Genomic DNA, 20,208 nt, shown 5'->3' with positions numbered 1-20,208 from the left:
AGAATATCTGGAAACGGCTGAAATGAGTTCAGGGTAAGTTTGTGTAGTGTGTTTGTCTATGTGCAAGCCTGGTGAGAAAATCCCCACCATTATCCTTTGGGAAACAATTATTGCAAGCCCTAGCCCAGGGGTGACCAAACTTTCTCAGTGTAAGAGCCACATAAAATAAACACCAGATGTTTGAGAGCTGCAAGGAGGGAGGGAGGGAGAAAGGAAGGCAAATAGATGGAGGAGGGAGGAGTAGGGTTGCCAATCCCAGGTTGGGGCAGGGGACCCCCTGGTTTGGAGGCCCTCCTCTTGCTTCAGGGTCATCAGGAAGCAGGGGGCGGGGGAGGAAATGTCTGCTGGGCACTACATTATACCCTAAGAAGACCGATTCCTATAGGATATAATGGAGACTTGATGCATGGGTATCTGGAGCTGAGGGGCCCCCAGTTTTTTTATATAGAGGCACCAAAACTTCAGCATAGTATCTGGAGCCTCTCCTCAAAACACCCTGAAGTTTCAAAAAGATTGGATCGGGGGTCCAATTCTATGAGCCCCAAAAGAAGATTCCCCCTAACCTTCATTATTTCCAAACGGAGGGAAGGCATTTAAAAGGAGTGTGGTCCCTTTAAATGTGACTGCCAGAACTCCCTTTGGAGTTCAGACATGCTTGTCACACCCTTGCTCCTGGCTCCATCCCCAAAGTTCCCAGATATTTCTTGAGTTGGATTTAGCAACCCTAGGAGAGAGGAGGTGCTGGAAAAAAAAGCAACTTTAAATGCATTCTCCAAGCTGCCAGCTGGCTTGGTTTGGGGAAGTGATTTAAAGAGAGAAATGCCTTCTCCAAGCCAGCTGACAGTGCGGTGGGGGCTTCAAAAGCCACACTGCCCTAGGCAGTCACAACAGAATGTTTTATCTGACTGTTGAGTTTTTGATTCCCTTTTGGCCGTTTCAAAATTAAATCGAATTCTTGTCACTTTACTTTGTTTAAAAAAAAAAAATCTTTCAAAATGCAGTACACTTCATTTTGTGAGATGCACGATGGAGCTCTCCAGGGGGTTTTAGCGTCTTTTTCCTGATAAGGAAAAGCAAAGAAATTGGTTAGGGGAAATAAAGTACATGAGAAGCTTCAAGGGAATACAAGAAATAGCCATGCAAACAGTTTCAGAGAAGATGTGGATAATAACAAAGTCCATCTCTAATATATCAATATCAGGCTCCAGCAACCAAGTTCTGAAATGTTCAGGCAGCTGCAGATGTTGCTCCCATTATGGTGACCTTTTGTTTTGCACTGATTACTCCATCCATTGCATTCATTGCTATATGTCAACACTATTAACCCATTAATCTCGCCCATCACCAGCTACTGAGCACCAGGGCTTTTTTGTAATAGGAACTCCTTTGCATATTAGGCCACACACCCCTGATGTAGCCAGTCCTCCTGGAGTTTAGTAGGTCCTGTAAGCTCTTGGAGGATTGGCTAAATCAGAGGCGTGTGGCCTAATATGCAAAGGAGTTCCTGCTACAAAGAAAGCCCTGTTGAGCACCATCAGCGTCAACCATGCTATTTCATGGCAAGCTATATGTTGGTGGACTGATCCACAAGCCGAATCAGCTGTTGGAGCATGGGTCATCTTTGATAAATTAAGAGTAAATGTCCTAGCCTTAGATAAGACTACAGGCTCAAGCCAGAAGGGCTTTTATTATTATTTTTGTTTAAGGACAGGACTGTGTTAAAAAGTAAAGACATCACAAGAAACACATTCTTCGTACTGAATTTACCGTATAATCTCTGGATCCTTTGCCTGTCATCATTATGAAGACGGAAGGTGGCTGGATTCACATAAGAATAAGTAGGGAACATCAAGGCACCCCGGACATTTGAATGTGGCAGCCCCAGGGAGTGACCAAATTCATGTGCAGCAACACGGAAGAGGTTGGTTTCTAAAACACAGGAGAAAAAGGGAAGGGAGAAGTGTGTTAAATACTTAGCTTGTAATAGTAGGTACTGTGGTGACTTGAGATTTCATTGCATTTTGCCACGTTTGAAATTTGGATTTGTAAGCCACCTTGCATTATGGGAAAAGGGATGGAGCATAAACATTTTAATAAAGAAATATAAAATAATATAAATGGACTGTCATCTCTTGCTGTTCTTCTCTGAATTGCGATGAACCCAATACTTGGATTCATCTGGTCCCAAGGCTAACAATTATCTGTTATGCATATAACAAGTGAATTATGGTTTTATATGTTTTATGGAATTGATTGTTTTTATGATATTGTAAGCCGCCCTGAGTCCGCTTGCGGAGAGGGCGGGATATAAATGTAAAGTAATAAATAAATAAATAAATATATTTTTATGCACACACACACACACACACACACAAGATATGGCTATACAGACACAGTCACATAGAATCATAGAATTGGAAGGGACCTCCGGGGTCATCTAGTCCAACCCCCTGAACAATGCAGGAAATTCACAAATACCTCCCCCTAAATTCACAGGATCTACATTGCTGTCAGATGGCCATCTAGTCTCTGTTTATGTGCATCTATATTTTTATCTATATTTTTATTGTTTATATGTGCACGCAGAGCTTTTTTTGAGCAGGAATGCACAGGATCGCAGTTTCGGCTGGCTTGATCTCAGGGGGTGTGGCCTAATATGCAAATGAACTCCTGCTCTGTGTGAAACAATAGTGTTGTCAGGGGTGTGTGGCCTAATATACAAATTAGTTCCTGCTGGGCTTTTTCTACAAAAAATGCCCTGTGTGCATGTATATATTTATTGTCTATAAACAAACTCTCACACATTTTTGAAATGCTTGACTGCATTGTTATTCTTGGCCAAGACATTCGTGGCGACTTCTGCTTTAAATGGAAATGAACAATAAAGGAATAGTAATGTACTCATAGGGGCATGTCTTTTGCTTAGGATTCTTGGCATAGCTTCTCAGTAGAGATCAGTGTAGGAGAGTGCAAGGGTAAGGTGGACAGTTGGTCGAGGGACCTGCTAAGGTTTACTTGTCTACCGCTTTAAGGATGAATTTACCTTTATTGGTTTCTGACCACTGCTCGCTCTCATCAAAGTGGGCATCTCCTCCTATGCCTTCTCCAGGGAAAAAGGCATGGGCCAAAGTTCCCCCTCTTCCATCAAAAGGATAATTGTCACCATGGGCTAAAGTTGAAAGAGAATGTAGTCATTGTTATGGGAAAAAATCTGTTCAATAAGGAATAAATTCAATATTCTGAAATGTTCAGCATATTCAAATGGTCCCGTAGTCTTTGACAATTTGACTGTCCGTATTCTGTGTTGTATGAAGAGGGGTGTTTTTTTTTTAGGGGGCATCAATGGTGGTACTGGTGGAAGTGGCAATGTTGCTTCCATAGGAGGTACATAACTTATAATGCTTTTGCAATTTTTTTTTTTTTAAAGAGTTGGGAGTAGGGATACTGGGCTCCATCCTCTGCCAATGGCCATGGGGAATCTGATTTGGAGTAATTTGGCAGCAGTGAGTTAAGGTAAGGGAAGTGGTGTGGGGGTAGAGGGGGAAAATGGGAAAATTGAAAGCCTGACCAGTGTGCCATAATGGTTAGAGCAGGGGTGTCAAACTCATTTGTTATGAGGGCTGAATTTGACCTAAATGAGACCTTGTCGGACCGAGCCATGTCAAGTGGGGACAGGCCATGTGTGTAGCAGAGATATAAACTTTATAAAGGTCACAGACAAACATAAAGATTAAAAAAAAAAAAACCTTAAAACATCCATAAAATATTAGCACTCGGTCTTAAAGGCCCTTTCTTTGTATTTCTTCCATGGGGCCGAGGGAACTGGGGAAAGGAAGCTCTGGCTCTTTCCTTCCTTCCTCAGGGAACCAGGAGGGGGAGGAGCCTCAGCCAATAAAAGGCAGAGCGGCTTGGGTCAGTAGGTCTGTTGTGTGATTGAGAGAGCCTGGCAAAGCAAGCTATCCCTCGCCCCCTCTTCCTCTCCAAGGCAGGAACCTCAGTAAAAAATAAAGGTTTTGCTCTGTAGCTCCTGTGCTATTGAGCAAGCCTGGCAAAGCAAGCTGTGATGCAGAAGGAAGCAAGAGAGAGGGAGAAGGAAGCAGATGACAGCCAGCTGCTTGAGGGCCTGATAGAAGCCCCTTGGGAGCCTGATTCGGCCCCCAGGCTGCATGTTTGACATCCCTGGGCTAGAATATCAGACTAGGGTCTGGGAAACCCGGATTCAAATCTTCACTTGGCCATAATGCGCACAGGGAAAAATCACCCCCTCTCAGCCTGATTTCTGTTACAAGATTGTTATGAAAATGGAAGGAGAATCATGAATTTGGTCTTGCACTCTTTAGAAGAATGGTGGGATAAATATATGTAGATAGATCAATAGAAGCATTATGATAAACTGCAGTTCAGAACTACCATTTGTGTTGCATGCTTAGTTCAGAGATCTTTCTGCATTGATTCTGGGTCCCCGGCATTGTAATTCATCAGAAAAAGGAAATGGTTTCTATGCATGAAAAAATGCATTGATTCATGAACATGTGAAGCTGCCTAGTACTGAATCAGACCCTGTCTACTCAGACTGGCAGTGGCTCTCCAAGGTCACAGGTCTTTCTCATCACCTACTACCTAGTCCTTTTAAGAACATAAGAGAAGCCATGTTGGATCAGGCCAACAGCCCATCAAGTCCAACACTCTGTGTCACACAGTGGCAAAAAATTGCACATGTCAGGGATTGAACCTGGGACCTTCTGCGAACCAAAAGAGATGTTCTACCACTGAGCCATGTCCTCTTCCCATTTAGAATGCAGGGATTCTGTTCTGTTATTTGATAATTATAAAGTCTTACCGCCATGTGCAAAAAAAATTACAATATCGGCAGATCCATTAACTCTACTGAATGTCAGCGGGATCTCGTCACTCCACACTTTAAAAGCCTTTTGCATCATTTGATCCACTTTGGAATTAGGAAGGTCCGGAGTATAATTATCTATCCTTTGAGGAACACAGTAAAATAAAAATATTGGAAATCTGGAAATAAAACTGTTGATATTTAACAAGGGAGAGGGATAGAGCTAACCTGTAAGTCAGCGCTTTCTTGGTCCATATTTGTTGGGATGTTCGTAGTTCTTGCAGATCTGGAAGTCCACACCGAGGTAGTTCCATTAACTTTCTCGTTGCAGCATCGATCTTTCCAGTCACAACCAAATGGAAGAATTTCTGCATTCGCTTGATTTGTTCTTCCATTGTGAGACCGTGTAGGGCTGGGAAGTACTTGCTGAGATAAATCTGGATGAAGAGAGGGAAAAGCCAGCTACCTTAAAACCTTAATGGACATCCTGCACCTTGAAAGAGTGGTTGTGAGGTTGCAGGTCAGCAACGTATGTGGATAATCTGTGAAACAACAGAACTGCAAAAGTGGAAACAACCTATAAACTAAGTCTAGATTGATGAGCCGTGGTAGTCCATTTGTTAGTGGTCTTGATCCATAAAGATAATCTGTGCATGGTCACATTTCTCCCAGCAGGATCAAAAATGCAGTACTGCCCTGGGGACTAGACATCTGCACCTATGCTTGGATTCAGTCGCTGGCTTGGAAAAGTCTATTGAAGACATGAGTTGGATCCTACAAACAGCCTGTGCAAGGTATTTGTGGAGGGGAATCTTGCCCACTTGCAGACCCTTGTGATCCTAGCCCAAACAGCTGATGAGGATGCTAGGGAACCTTGTGTGGTGGGGAATACCATGTGGCATGGAAAGGTGGAAGAAGAGGGGAAATCAGCCTTCCACTAAGGCTGGTTTCCTGCTGATGCTGTCTTTTGAGATCTTACTAGTCACTAATCAAATGGTCTGATGCTTTTCTGGACACTCTAGTGTTTTTCCAGATTTGCATCCTCAAACTTGCTTTCTGATCTATAAAAATGGACTAGTAAAGACTAACCCCATAAGGTTGTAGGAAGCTGAACAGACTCACACATCAAGAAAGGGTTGTGGAAATACAGTCGCAGTAGTGATGAAGAAATTGTTAATGATTCTACTTGTGACAAGAACAAGGATGAATTTGGCCCAATATGTCTGAGGCACCATATGCACAATGTTGCAGTATGATATTTTATTGAGGGAAGGGGATGTTCATTCAGGACCAAACTTAATGTGACAGTGGCAGCCATTGTTCCTTTAATCTTGTGTTTCACTTGTGAAGAAAGTTGGTGATGAGGAACCTTATTTTAACTCCAAAAGGGATACAAGAATGAGGAGAACTAACCTCTTTCCATCTGCTCTATTTCTTCAGCCTTTTTCTTCTATCTCTGACACAGAAAAGAACTTCTGAGGAATTACCTCATGGAGGAGAACACATTTAGTTTCCCTCAACCATGTGCCCCTTTTTATGTTCAAATAACTTCTTCATCTCTTCATACAGGAATGGGGCATACGTGACAGACATATATATATGACTGTTGTCAACATGTCAACTTTGTTAGGCCTACAATTGCATCACATTTGATGTCTTTTTGATTAAATTTTGTTAAGGCACTTGTGGCAATTACATAACATAAATGAAGTCATGCATCGCATCTGGTTCTCCACAATTTTTTTACACACACCCCCCCCTCACCATACAGAAATTATATCATGAAAATCCATCTTCAGAATTTAGTAGCCAGACATCCATTGAATGTATCAGCAGGTCATGCATTATAATTTGTTTGTACGGCTGATTAAAATTTGGATTTCACATACCTTTATAGACTTCAGACTCTTAATGATTTCTGATGGTAGGATAGGGCTTGGGAAGGAAAAGCCAGAAAGCAGAAAAAGAACAGTGCACAGAAGGACGTACTTCATGATGCTGCCTGTATCAAAGAAGAAACTCTTTGGCCTCTGGTGTCTAGCAGGCAAAGAGGACACACTTATATAGGAACAGCTAGCAATAACCCCCATGCTGACTTACTTTGTCATGACTGTGGTTTTTTGAGTTTGTGTCACTTTTTTGAATATTTATATTTCCATGGTGTATGAAGTAATACGTCTGTGTTTCCTGATGCCAATCCAAGATAGGCAGCAGCCTACGTTATTTGTCATTTGGCTCCTCTTCTGAAACCACAGCATTTCGAAAAAAGAAAAAAGAACATCCTAATATTAAATTAATAACCTGGGAGTAGGACAGTCAATTCAAAAATTATTGTCTGTTTTTCCATTCGATTAGTTAGTCAGTTCAGTTTAAATGTATTTGCATTCTATCCAGATTTCATTATAAGTGCCTTTTTGAGATACAGAAGGAATACATCTGTCCATCCATCCATCCATCCATCCATCCATCCATCCATCCATCCATCCATCCATTCATCCATTTCACCTCTCCAGAGACCTGTTCAAGACATTTTTTCAATCTCCTTTAAAAACCCCCAACATTTTACATATAAAAACAAGAAACTCAAAAAAACATAAAATACAACAAATCAGATAGACAAAAATAATACAATGAACACTAAAAACAATACAATATATATTCATTTCACAAGTAAGAACAGCACCATAAACTCATAATAATGACAGAAATTATAAATATTAAAAACAAGCAGTCCTTTTTTTGAGCAGAAACACAGTTCCGACTGGCTTAGCATCAGGGGTGTGGCCTAATATGCAAATGAGTTCCTGCTGGGCTTTTCCTACAAAAAGCCCTGTGTGAAATAATGGTGATGTCAGAGGGTGGCCTAATATGCAAATGTGTTCCTGGTGGGCTTTTTCTATTAAAAAGTCCTGGAAAAAAAGCCATTGAAATGGATAACCCAGCATTCTGAGAAGTATCAAAATTTCTCATGTTGAATAAACTTTAAGCTGCTCTGTTGTTGACTTGTTGAATAAACTTTAAGCTGCTCTGTTATGTGGGACTTTCTCTATCCATAGATACTCCTTTTTCAATGAGCCCCTGCCCTCATTTTTTTTTTTGCATCTAAGACCAAAAAGAATTTCTACAAGGTTATGTACAAGGGTTCTACACACCCTTTAAGGCTACATACTGACGCACTTCAATCTAGGCTTACCTCTCATTTTCCTCATGCCACTCAAGCTTGCATTCTTTTATCTTTTGAACCAATTTTTGCCATCGCTGTTTCTTTCTCACAGGTTTGCTTTCCCATTCCCCAATAGGTGTACTCAAAATATCGTGGATCTGAAGTTTCCGGAAATCTGCAATATCAAAACTTTATCCGCTATACTGTACAATGCGTTGTAAATGTCCTGCTGCTACACTTCAATAGATGTCTTGTTACTGTGTTCTACGGATACATTTTTGTGATTTAATGAATCTCTCTCTCTCTCTCTCGGCTTGGCTTCGCGAACGAAGATTTAAGAAGGGTGCAATAGTCCACATCTGCTGCAGGCTCGCTGGTGGCTGACAAGACCAATGCGGGACAGGCAGGTCCGGCCACAGTGGCTGCAGAGAAAAGTCTGATTTAGGGTTGGTGCTGTAGCAGTGCGATTCTTCCTCAATCTCCTTTTGTCCTCAAGACCAGCTATGCGTGCGTTCTCAAAGGAAGAGACAGCCTGGTGGATGGTGTGCCTCCATGCTTTGCGATCTGAGGCTAGGTCAGACCACTGGTGATAGTTGATGCGACAGATTTAATGAATCAAACACTGATTTAACACTCTGACTAACAGTTATACACTGAACCACAAAGAAAAGAAGAAAACTAAAAACATACACACTTTCACTAGTTACCCAATGACTCGTAGTTTGAAGCACTGGTCTTAGTAAATTTCACAGGCAAAACATTCCCCTAATGATTTTAAATTTTTAGTGTTGGAGAAGTTTCAAGTCCACCCATATGTACAAGTGGATGTCCAAGAACACCTCCTGCACAGAGTGTGTTACTGGATTCATAAGCTCAAAACAGTCATGCGTATGGGTCTTAATCAGAACATGGAATTGCCAGCATTTTTGTAATTCATAAGGCTAAAATAGCAACGCTTGCAGGCTCCAATTAGGATCTGTAACTGTCGCTATTTTGATAAAGTGGTTGAAACATGAGTGTAGTGTATGTAGATGTCAACAATTCTGTAAAAATACAGTTTACCTTTAAGAGTGATCTTTCGGCTATAGCAGCAAATCCAACAGCTGTATCCAATTCCAACATAAATGTGTTAGTACTATGAGCATAGGTGCTTCTCAGGAGAAGCGATACTGGCAATAGAACGTGGAAATTACTGCCTGTGAAATTGACTAAGACCATCGCTTCAAACACAAGACATTGGGTAACTAGTGAGAGTGTGTATGTTTTTAGTTTTGTGCTTTTCTTTGTGGATCAGTGTATAACCGTTAGTCTTCTGTTAGGATAGTATGTGAAGCCTTCTTTGACAAGTGAAATTATGGGCTGAAGAAGATCTACCTATTGAAACCGGTTCCCTTTTTGCTTCGGCTATTTATACACAGAAGAAGACTTTTTGTCTTGACTTCTTTTCAATTTCAACAGAAGAAAGGAAACTCACAAGAATTTGTTTAAGGACATAAGAGAAGCCATGTTGGATCAGGCCAATGGCCCATCCAGTCCAATACTCTGTGTCACACAGTGACCAAAAAACCAGGTACCATCAGGAGGTCCATCAGTGGGGCTAGGACACTAGAAGTCATCACACATTGTCCCTCCCAAGCACCAAGAATACAGAGCATCACTTTCCCCAGACAGAGAGTTCCAACAATATGCTGTGGCTAATAGTCACTGATGGACCTTTGCTCCATATGTTTATCCAACCCTCTCTTGAAGCTATGTTTGTAGCCACCACCACCTCCTGCGGCAGTTAATTCCACATGTTAATCACCCTTTGGGACTTTTATTCACATGAAGACTATTGGACATTGTATATGATTGGAGATATCTTTATTGTGTGTGTAATACAAAATTTTATATGAATTATGAGAATATTGTACAAGTAATTGTTTTATAGGCCTTTGGTGCTACAGTTTTCCAGGAAGCTTGGAAATATACAGATTTTTTTTTGCCTTTCCTGGAGCACTCTAAAGGGAACATTTGTTCATGACTTTAGTGCCCCAATCATAACGTGACTGTCCACTTGTTGACATCAGGCAATAGTACAGTTATATAAACTGGTCTTCTATTGTGCAAATGGATAGGATAGCACAGATACGTTGGCTTTTTTTTTTTAAAGAAAAGGTCACAGTCATCCCCAGTGACTTTAGAACTGACATGTAGCAAAGAGCTGTTGAGTTGAAAAGGTAGCCTAAAATAAACTGATATTTGCAATAGTCTTGTGACATGAGAAGCATGTGAGATCAGCGCATCACATGGGTCAGCAATAAATGCACTTAAACACTTTATTGTCCACAATTAGTATCTGATTTAACCCACTGAAGAAGAAGACCCACTGAAGAAGAATACCCTGCCCTTCTCTCTGAATCAGAGTCTCAGAGTGGCTTACAATCTCCTATATCTTCTTCCCCCACAACAGACACCCTGTGAGGTGGGTGGGGCTGAGAGGTCTCTCACAGCAGCTTCCCTTTCAAGGACAACTCCTGCGATAGCTATGGTTAACCCAAGGCCATTCCAGCAGCCATAAGTGGATGAGTGGGAAATCAAAACTCTCCCAGGTAAGTCCGCACACTTAACCACTACACCAAACTGGCTCTATATAGTCATACTAAGTCTTCAGAAAATTTTATTGGTAGACAAATCTGGCCATTCTGGTAAGTGGAATATGACTACGCTGCAACAGGCTATTTGAAAGTAATTGTTTCTGTGGGAAATTATGCGAAATGCTACCAGCATATAAAATAGACAAGTAGAGCCCAAATTACTCAGTGAGATTTAGTGGCTGAGCAGGGATTTGAACCCAGATCTTCCTGTTCCAAGTCTACTATGTCAAGATGACAATTCCTATCACCTGTGAAGTAGTAGTAGTAATAGCAACAGTAATAGTAATAGACTGCATATATAACATTGTATTTATTTTTATTTGAAAATTTTGAATAGTGCCTCACATCCTGTGCAGCTGGCAGAAAATCAATACAGTTGGAACCACAAGCATTTCATAAAGGAAAACAATATTGTAACACAACAGAGAGCAGCAGATGAACCTTCAGAATGTAAGGACATCAAAACAGAAATCTACCAGAGTCCAGTGAAACATCTGAAGAAGAAGAAGAGATTGGATTTATACCCCGTCCTTCACTTGGAGTCTCAGAGTGGCTTATTATCTCCTTTCCCTTCCTCTCCCCACAACAGACACCCTGAGAGGTAGGTGGGGCTGAGAGAGCTCTCCCAGAACTGCTCTTGAGAGGAACAGATCTGAGAAAACTTGTGACTGACCCAAGGTCATACAAAGCAGCTGCATGTAGAGGAGCGGGGAATCAAACCTGGCTCTCCCAGACTAGAGTCCACACCCAACTGGTGTAGATTTGCTAGATTCCCTACAGTCGGCCTAAAATTTATTCCCAGATATGGAGTGTGGTTCTCCTTTGCTGGAATGGCAAACAGGACTTTGATTGTATCATGAGAGGCAAAGGCTTTAATTGGCTTGAAATGGATGAAACCTTCAGGTCCGACAAAGAGTGAATGACAATATAGAGTGAAAAGCAAAGAGCTAGGAGGTTCCATGCTCCCTTTTTTTTTGCTTTGTGACCTTAGCATCTGCACCAGGGTTTGACCACTTCTCATATCCCCTCAGCAATGAAAAGGGAGCCCACTACTGTTACCACCCACAGCAAGGGTATCCTTTCACATGTATTGATGTAAATGCAGTGAGAATATCTGGAAAAGGTTGAGATGAGTTCAGGGTAAGTGTGTAGTGTGTTTGTGTATGTGCAAATCTAGTGAGAAAATCCCCACCATTATCCTTTGGGAAACAATTATTGCAAGCCCTAGATAGTCGCAACTGAACGTTTTATCTGACTGTTGAGTTTTTGCTTCCCTTTCAGCCATTTCAAAATTAAATTGAATTCTTGTCACTTTGCTTTGTAACACACACACAAAAACCTTTCAAAAGGAAGCATAACCAGTTCAAAACACAATATACTTCATTTCGTAAGATGCATAATGGAGCTCTCCAGGGGGTTTTGGCGTCTCCTTCCTGATAAAGAAAAGCAAAGAAATTGGTTAGGGGAAATAAAGTACAAGGGAAGCTTCAAGGAAATATGGGAAATAGCCGTGCGGACACTTTCACAGAAGATGTGGATAATAAAGTCCATCTTTAAAATATCAATATCAGATTCCAGCAACCTAGTTCTGGAATGTTCAGGCAGCTGCAGATGTTGCTCCCATTATGGTGACTTTTTGTTCGGCACCCATTACTCCATCCATTGCATTTGTTGCATGCTACATGTCAGGGTCAGCTCAACAAATAGATGGCCAACACTATTAATCCATTAAGCTCTCCCTTCACTAGGTATTGAGCACCAGAGCTTTTTTGGTAGCAGGAACTCCCTTGCATATTAGGCCACACTCCGCTGATGTAGCCAATCTTCCTGGAGTTTACAGTAGGCCCTGTAAGCACTTGGAGGATTGGCTACATCAGAGGGGAGTGGCCTAATATGCAAAGGAGTTCCTGGTACAAAGAAAGCCCTGTTGAGCATCATCAGCGTCAACCATGCTATTTTGTGGCAAGCTATATGTTGGTGGACTGATCCACAAGCCGAATCAGCTGTTGATAAATTAGAAGTGCATGTCCTAGCCTTAGATAAGACTACAGGCCCAAGCCAGAAGGGCTTTAATTAATTTATTTTTTAAGGACAGGACTGTGTTAAAAAGTGAAGTCATCACAAGAAACACATTCTTCGTATTGAATTTACCGTATAATCTCTGGATCCTTTTCCTGTCATCAGCAGGAAGACGGAAGGTGGCAGGATTCACATAAGAATAAGTAGGGTACATCAAGGCACCAGGGACATTTGAATGTGCCAACCCCAGGGAGTGACCAAATTCATGTGCAGCAACAAGGAAGAGGTTGATTTCTAAAACACAGAAGAAAAAGAAGGACGGGAGAAGTTGTGTGTTAAATGCAAGAAGATCAAATCAGTCAGCCCTAGGGGAAATCAACCCTGACTGTTCCCTGGAAGGTCAGATGCTGAAGCTGAAGCTCAAATACTTTGGCCACCAAATGCGAAGGGAGCACTCACTGGAGAAGATCCTGATGCTGGGAAAGACAGAAGGCAAAAGAAGAAGGGGGTAGCAAAAGACGAGGTGGCTGGACAGCGTTACTGATGTAACTATCATGAATTTGAGCAGACTTCAGAAGATGGTGGAGGGTAGGAGGGCCGGTGTGACTTGGTCCACAGGTTCATAAAGAGTCAGAATTGACTGCGCGACTGAACAACAGCAAAGCAGCAGGTACTGTGGTGATTTGGGATTTCATTGCATTTTGCATGTTTGAAATTTGGGTTTGTATGCTGCCTTGCATTATGGGAAAAGGAAGGGAGCAGAAACATTTTAATAAAGAAATATAGAATAATATAATTGGATTGTGGTCTCTTGCTGTTCTCTATTGTGATGAAACCCAGTACTTCAATGGATTCAATGGTCCCAAGTCTAACAGTTGTCTGTTATGCATATATGTTAATTCACACACACTTAATCATATATCTATATAAAAAGTTACAGCTCTACAGCAACACTCACATGTGCATCTATATTTAAGTTATCTATAAACAAACTCTCACACATTTTTTTCATGTAGAGCCCAGGGAAAGAACTTGAAAAGTTTGACTGCATTGTTATTCTTGGCCAAGACTATTCTTGGCCACTTCTGCTTTTAATGGAAATGAGCAATAAAGGAATAGTAATGTACTCATAGTGGCATGTCTTTTGCTTAGGATTCTTGGCATAACTTCTCAGTAGAGATCAGTGTAGGACAGTGCACAAGGTAAGGTGGACAGTTGGTGAAGGGACCTGCTAAGGTGTACTTATCTACTGCTTCAGGTGTGAATTTACCTCTATTGGATTCTGACCACTGCTCGCTCTCATCAAAGTGGGCATCTCCTCCTAAGCCACTTCCAGGGAAAAAGGCGTGGGCCAAAGTTCCCCCTCTTCCATCAAAAGGATAGTCACCATGGGCTAAAGTTGAAAGAGAATGTAGTCATTGTTAAGGTAAAAAATCTGTTCAATAAGGAATAAATTCAATATTCTGAAATGTTCAGCATATTCAAATAGTCCCGTAGTCTTTGACAATTTGACTGTCCATATTCTGTGTTGTATGAAGAGGGGTGTTTTTTTTGAGGGGGTGTCAATGGTGGTACTGGTGGAAATGGCAATGTTGCTTCCATATGAGGTACATAACTTATAATGCTTATGCATTTTTTAAAAAAGAGTTTGGAGTAGGGATGCTGGGCTCCAGGTGAGATCTGGAGATGCCCTGGAATTACAGCTCATGCCCAGACTACAGAGATCAATTCCCCTGGAGAAAATGGTGTACTATATGGCATTGTATCCCACTGATGTCCCTGTCCACTCCAGGCTCCATATCCCAATCTCCAAGAGTTTCCCAACCTGGGTCTGGCAGCCCTACCCCCCTCCTCTGCCAGTGGCCATGGGGAACCTGGTTGGGAGTATTTCGGCAGCAGTGAGTTACCATAAGGGAAGAGGTGTGTGTGTAGAGGGGAAGAATATGAAAACTGAAAGCCTGCCCAGGGTGGCATAATGGTTAGAGTGCCAGGCTAGGTTCTGGGAAACCTGGATTCAAATCTTCACTTGGCTAAACACTCACATGGGCAAATTACTCCCTCTCAGCCTGATCTCTGTTACAAGATAGTTATAGAAATGCAAGGAGAATTGTGAATTTGGTCTTGCACTCTTTAGAAGAATGGTGGGATAAATATAGGAGGAAAGAAGCATTATGATAAACTGCAGTTCAGAAACTACCATTTGTGTTACATGTTTAGCTCAGAGATCATCCTGCAGTGATTCTGGGCCTCTGACATTGTAGTGTTTCAGAAAAAGGAAATGGTTTCTATGCATATATTCATGAACACATAAAGCTGCCTTATACTGAATCAGCGAAGAATGCAATGCTGTGCATTCTTGGATGTTACCAGGGCTTTTTTTGAGAAGGAACACACAGGAATGCAGTTCTGGCTGGCTTGGTGTCAGGGGGTGTGGCCTAACATGGAAATGAATTCCTGCTGGGCCTTTTCTACAAAAAAGCCCTCTGTGAAACAATGGTGACATCAGGGGGTGTTGCCAATATGCAAAAGAAAGCCCTGGATGTTAGTCTAAGAACTGTGCACCTTTTGTTGTAGTTGTTATACTGAATCAGACCGTCGGTCTATCAGAGTCAATTGTTGTCTACTCAGACCAGCACTGGCTCTCCAAGGTCACCACTAAAGGTCTTTCATATCATCTAGTGACAGATCTTTTTAGCTGGAGATGCCAAAGATTGAACATGGGACCTTCTGCATGCCAAACAGATGTTCTACCACTGAGCCATGGCCCCTTCCCATTTGGAATGCAGGGATTCTGTTCTGCTAGTTGATAATAGTAAAGGCTTACCACCATATGCGAACAGAATTTCAATATCGGCAGGTCCATTAACTCTTCTGAATGTCAGTGGGGTCACGTCACTCCACACTTGAAATGCCCTTTGTATGATTTGATCCACTTTTGATTTACGCAGGTCTGGAGTATAATTATTTATCCTTTGAGGAACACAATAAATTAAAAATATTGGAATTCTGGAAATCGAACTGTTGATATTTTAAAGAGAGAGAGGATAGAGCTAACCTGTAAGTCAGCACTCTCTTGGACCATATTTGTCGGGCTGCTTTTAGTTCTTGCAGATCTGGGAGCCCACACCGAGGTTGTTCCATTAACTTTCTTGTTGCAGCATCCATCTTCCCGGTTGCAGTCAAATGGAAGAATTTCTGCATTTCCTTGATTCGATCTACCAGTTCACGACTGTCCGATTTGTGAAGGTATGGGAAGAACTTGTCAAGATAAATCTGGATGAAGAAAAAAAACACACTAGCTACCTTAGAGTTTTAATGAACATACTGTTCCTTGAAAGAGTGGCTGTGGGGTTGCAGGTCAGTACCAACATATGTTGATAATTTGTGGAACAACAGAACTACTAAAGTGGAAACAGCCCATGAACTAAGTCTAGATTGGTGAGCCATGGTAGTCCATTACTTAGTAGTCTTGATCCAGAAAGATAATCTGTGCATGGTCACACATTTCTCCCAGCTGGATCAAAAACACAGTGCTGTCCTGGGGACTAGACACCTGCATCTATGCTTGGATTCAGTGGCTGGCTTGGTAAAGTCTGTTGAAAGACATTTTAAATGTTTTAAAAAAATTATTAGAGAAACTAGACTAAATACAACAACTGCAATAAGTAAATACATGAACAATCAATGGGGTAATATTACATAGGCATCAAAGAGGCAACATACTAAATGAAATAGCATTAAAAAAGTCTTAACATACATTTCCAAAGGGCTACATGTTTCCATAATGAAACTGTATGGCCTACAGACATGCATATTAAGAAGTATAGCTTTGACAGTATTGGACAACAATAGAATAGGTTCTTGATTAGAAAGGTAATTTTTTAAAAAAGGAACCATAATGCCTCAAAATTAGTGGTAAACATCCCAGTTTCTGACTCATGAATGTTTGAAGCTATTTTATCCATTACACAAAGATCACACAATTTTTTAATGTAATGTAATGTAATGTAATGTAATGTAAAATTTTATTTATACCCCGCCCGCCCCCGCCAGAGCAGGCTCAGGGCAGCTTACAACATTTAAAATGAACAATACAATAATAAAACATTAAGAACACATTAAAACCAATCAGTGATTAAAACATTCCTAGACTAACAGTGGCGGTAAGCATTATTAATTTAGCAGTAAACATTGGTACCATCATTAATGAACGCCTGTTTGAAGAGGGCGGTCTTGCAGGCCCTGCGGAACTGATCTAAGTTCCGCAGGGCCCGCACCTCCTCTGGGAGCTGGTTCCAGAGTTGTGGGGCTGCGGCGGAAAAGGCCCGAGTGCGGGTGCTTTGCAGTTTTACTTCTTTCGGCCCAGGGATATTCAGTTTATTTTTGCCTACTGACCTCAGTGCTCTCTGGGGCTCATATGGGGAGAGACGGTCCCTCAGGTAGGTCGGTCCTTGGCCATATAGGGCTTTAAAGGTTATGACCAGCACTTTGTACCGGATCCGGTATACAATCGGCAGCCAGTGCAGTCCGCGCAGCCCAGGCCGTATATGCCATTCAGAAGCTGTAGGTATATGATCAGACTTCCAAGAGTGTGCTAAAAGGAGTTCGGCTGCAGAGCAGAATAACTCTTTTCTTATTGATGCAGAGCAGAATAACTCTATTAACTCTTTTCCTATTGATGGAATTTTTGTATTTCCCCAATGATTTAGAACCCTGTGTCTATGGGCAAGCCCGCTAGCAGTGTAAACTCATTACAAACTCAGTGTAAACTCATTACATTTTTTCCCCAACAATAAGGTGATATTGTTGGACACATGTAGTTCAATCTTTGTGGCATTAGATACTAATGTGACATACACTTGAAAGATTGTATTTGTGGAGGGAAATCTTGCCCACTCTGCCCTTTTCTTAACAGACCACTGAGACCCAACTCCAAACTGCTGACACAAGTGTTTACGGAAACTTGTGAAAAATGCTATGTGGCATTGGGAAGCTGGAAGAGGAGGGGAAATCATGCAAAATTAGCCCTCCACCAAGACAAGTGAAAGGAGATGATTCCCCCTCCTCATTACAGCCCCTATGGGCTTTCCCCCATAATGATCCTCCAACTCCCAGGACTGGCTTTTTGAGGGGCTATTGGAAGAAGAGAGAAGGCAACAAACATGTCTCCTAGAATAAAACCCTGTGTCTGGATATCTCACTGATTGAAGATCAGCATGACCAGTTTTGCCACTCCCCCAATATATTTTAAAAATCCCTACCCATAGAAAGCAAACATGTTAAGGAACAGATCCAAGTGGGCAGCTGTGTTGGTCTGAAACAGTAGAACAAAGAAGGAGTCAAATGCCACATTTAAGACCAACAAAGTTTTATTCAGAATGTAAGCTTTCGTATGCAGGCATACTTCTTCAGACGAGGGGATAAGGTACAGTGGGCTGAAATGCATGTAGTTGGTGGGTTAAGAGTGCAAACTGATACAAAGCAAATTTAAGTAAATTAGGTGGACAAGAACAAGGAAATACATGTCCTTTTGTTTTACCTAGACTTTCAGCAACACCAATTGGCAGGCAACTTTTATTACCTTTTATGGCTATCCAGACCAAATGGCCTTCTAATCTGTTACACTGTTTTGCCATGTGATCCTAGCTTTGTATCAGTTTGCACTTAACCCACCAACTACATGTATTTCAGTCCACTGCACCTTATCCCCTTGTCTGAAGACAGCATATGAAATAGGGTTGCCAATCCCCAGGTGGGGGCAGGGGATTCCATGGTTTGGAGGCCCTTCCCCTACTTCAGGGTCATCAGAAAGTGGGGGGAGGGGAGGGAAATGTCTGCTGGGAACTCTATTATTCCCTATGGAGATCAATTCCCATAGGAAATAATGGAGAATTGATCCGCAGGTATCTGGGGCTGTGAAAGGGCTGTTTTTTGAGGTTGAGGCACCAGATTTTCAGCATAGCATCCAGTGCTTCTCCTCAAAATATTCCCCAAGTTTCAAAAAGATTGGACTGGGGATCCAATTCTATGAGCCCCAGAAAAAGTTGCCCCTATCCTTCATTATTTCCTATGGAAGGAAGGCATTTTAAAAAGTGTGCAGTCCCTTTAAATGTGATGGCCAGAACTCCCTTTGGAGTTCAGTTATGCTTGTCACACCCTTGCTCTTGGCTCCACCCCCAAAGTCTCCTGGCTCCACCCCCAAAGTCCCCAGATATTTCTTGAATTGGACTTGGCAACCCTAAAAGCTTATGTTCTGAAGAAAACTTTGTTGATCTTAAAGGTGCAACTTGACTCCTACTATGTTAAGGAACAAGCTGGGGGATCTTATTTTAACCCCCAAAGAGATACATGTATGAGGAGAACTAACTTCTCTCCATCTACTCTATTTCTTCATCCTTTTTCTCCAAGTTCAGCCATAGAAAATAACTTCTTAGGAATTACCTCATGAAGGAGGACACATTTAATTCCCCTCAACCATGTGCCCCTTTTAATGTTCAATTAATTTTCTTATCCCCCACTTCATACATGAGTGGGGCACGCATAAGTAAAAAATATAAAGCTGCTGTCATGTCAACTTTGTTAGACCTACGATTGCATCACATTTGATGTCACATTTGATTAAATTTTAAGACACTTGAGATAATTACATAAAATAAAGAAATGAAGGGGTCTTGAAACTGTCATTTTTTAAATTATTTTTGAATATTCCCAAGTTTGTATTTTACTTTACCTTAATCCCTGAGTATTCTGTATAGTACCATAAATGCTATTGAAACTGAAACAAATGTTAATCAGTGTATTTTAATTAATATTTTACTGGAGCTGTATAATCTTTTAATTTTTTATCTGTATTTTTTATATCCTATGTTTTACCTTTTTAGGTCCCTCTAGATTTGCACAATTTTTCTGGGGGTGTTGTTGGTCTGCATTGTACTATGTATTTGGTCATGGACCGCAATAAAGCAAATTGAATTGAAGTCATGCATCACATCTGGTTCTCCATATTTTTTTTTTTACAATTCCTCCCCCACCCACGCTATGCAGAAATGGCATCATTAGAAAAGCATCTTCAGAATTTAGTAGCCAGATATTCACTGAAGTATACCAGCAGGTCACGCATTATAAATTGTTTTTACAGCTGATCAAAATTTGGATCTCACATACCTCTATAGACTTCAGATCCTCAATGTGTTGTGCTGGTAGGATAGGGCTTGAGAAGGAAAAGCTAGAAAGCAGAAAAAGAGCAATGCACAGAAAGATGGCCTTCATGATGCTGCTTGCTAAATGGTCTGTATCAAAGAAGAAAGTCTTTGAACTGGTGTCTAGCAGCCAGAGGACACACTTATATAGGAACAACAAGCAATAACCCCCACGCTGACTCATTTAATCACGACTGTGGTTTTGTGAGTTTCTGTCACTTTTTTGAATATTTATATTTCCTCAGTGTATGAAGAAATATGTCTGCGTTTCCTGATGCCAATCCAAGATAGGCAGCAGCCTACATTATTTGTCATTTGGCTACTCTTCTGAAACCACAGAATTTAGAA

The 20,208-nt window shown here is 41.3% G+C and overlaps 1 protein-coding gene across 1 annotated transcript; it reads right to left on the bottom strand.

Annotated features, from left to right (window-relative positions):
• Positions 1–1,046: 1,046 nt before the first annotated feature.
• On the bottom strand, positions 1,047–19,930 carry MMP7 (matrix metallopeptidase 7). The gene is made up of 6 exons (XM_060235316.1): positions 19,826–19,930; positions 15,717–15,934; positions 15,486–15,631; positions 3,044–3,169; positions 1,768–1,929; positions 1,047–1,060 (listed from the first exon to the last, which is right to left on the bottom strand). The coding sequence occupies exons 1-6, from the start codon at positions 19,928–19,930 to the stop codon at positions 1,047–1,049; spliced, it is 771 nt and encodes a 256-aa protein (XP_060091299.1).
• Positions 19,931–20,208: the final 278 nt, after the last annotated feature.

The sequence above is a fragment of the Heteronotia binoei genome, chromosome 3 (genome assembly GCF_032191835.1).
Source record: "Heteronotia binoei isolate CCM8104 ecotype False Entrance Well chromosome 3, APGP_CSIRO_Hbin_v1, whole genome shotgun sequence".
In the NCBI taxonomy this organism is placed as follows: Eukaryota; Metazoa; Chordata; class Lepidosauria; order Squamata; family Gekkonidae; genus Heteronotia; species Heteronotia binoei.
Note: the sequence above shows the minus strand (reverse complement) of the source record. Positions and strands in the feature narration are given on the sequence as shown.

Bases quoted from the DNA above. Each gene is read 5' to 3' on its own strand.
- MMP7 (XM_060235316.1), bottom strand. From the start codon at position 19,930: ATGAAGGCCATCTTTCTGTGCATTGCTCTTTTTCTGCTTTCTAGCTTT. The intron at 15,935-19,825 runs GTATGTGAGATC...TTCTTCATCCAG, and splicing joins AGGATCTGAAGTCTATAGAG to ATTTATCTTGACAAGTTCTT. The intron at 3,170-15,485 runs GTAAGCCTTTAC...TTTCAACTTTAG, and splicing joins AATTCTGTTCGCATATGGTG to CCCATGGTGACAATTATCCT.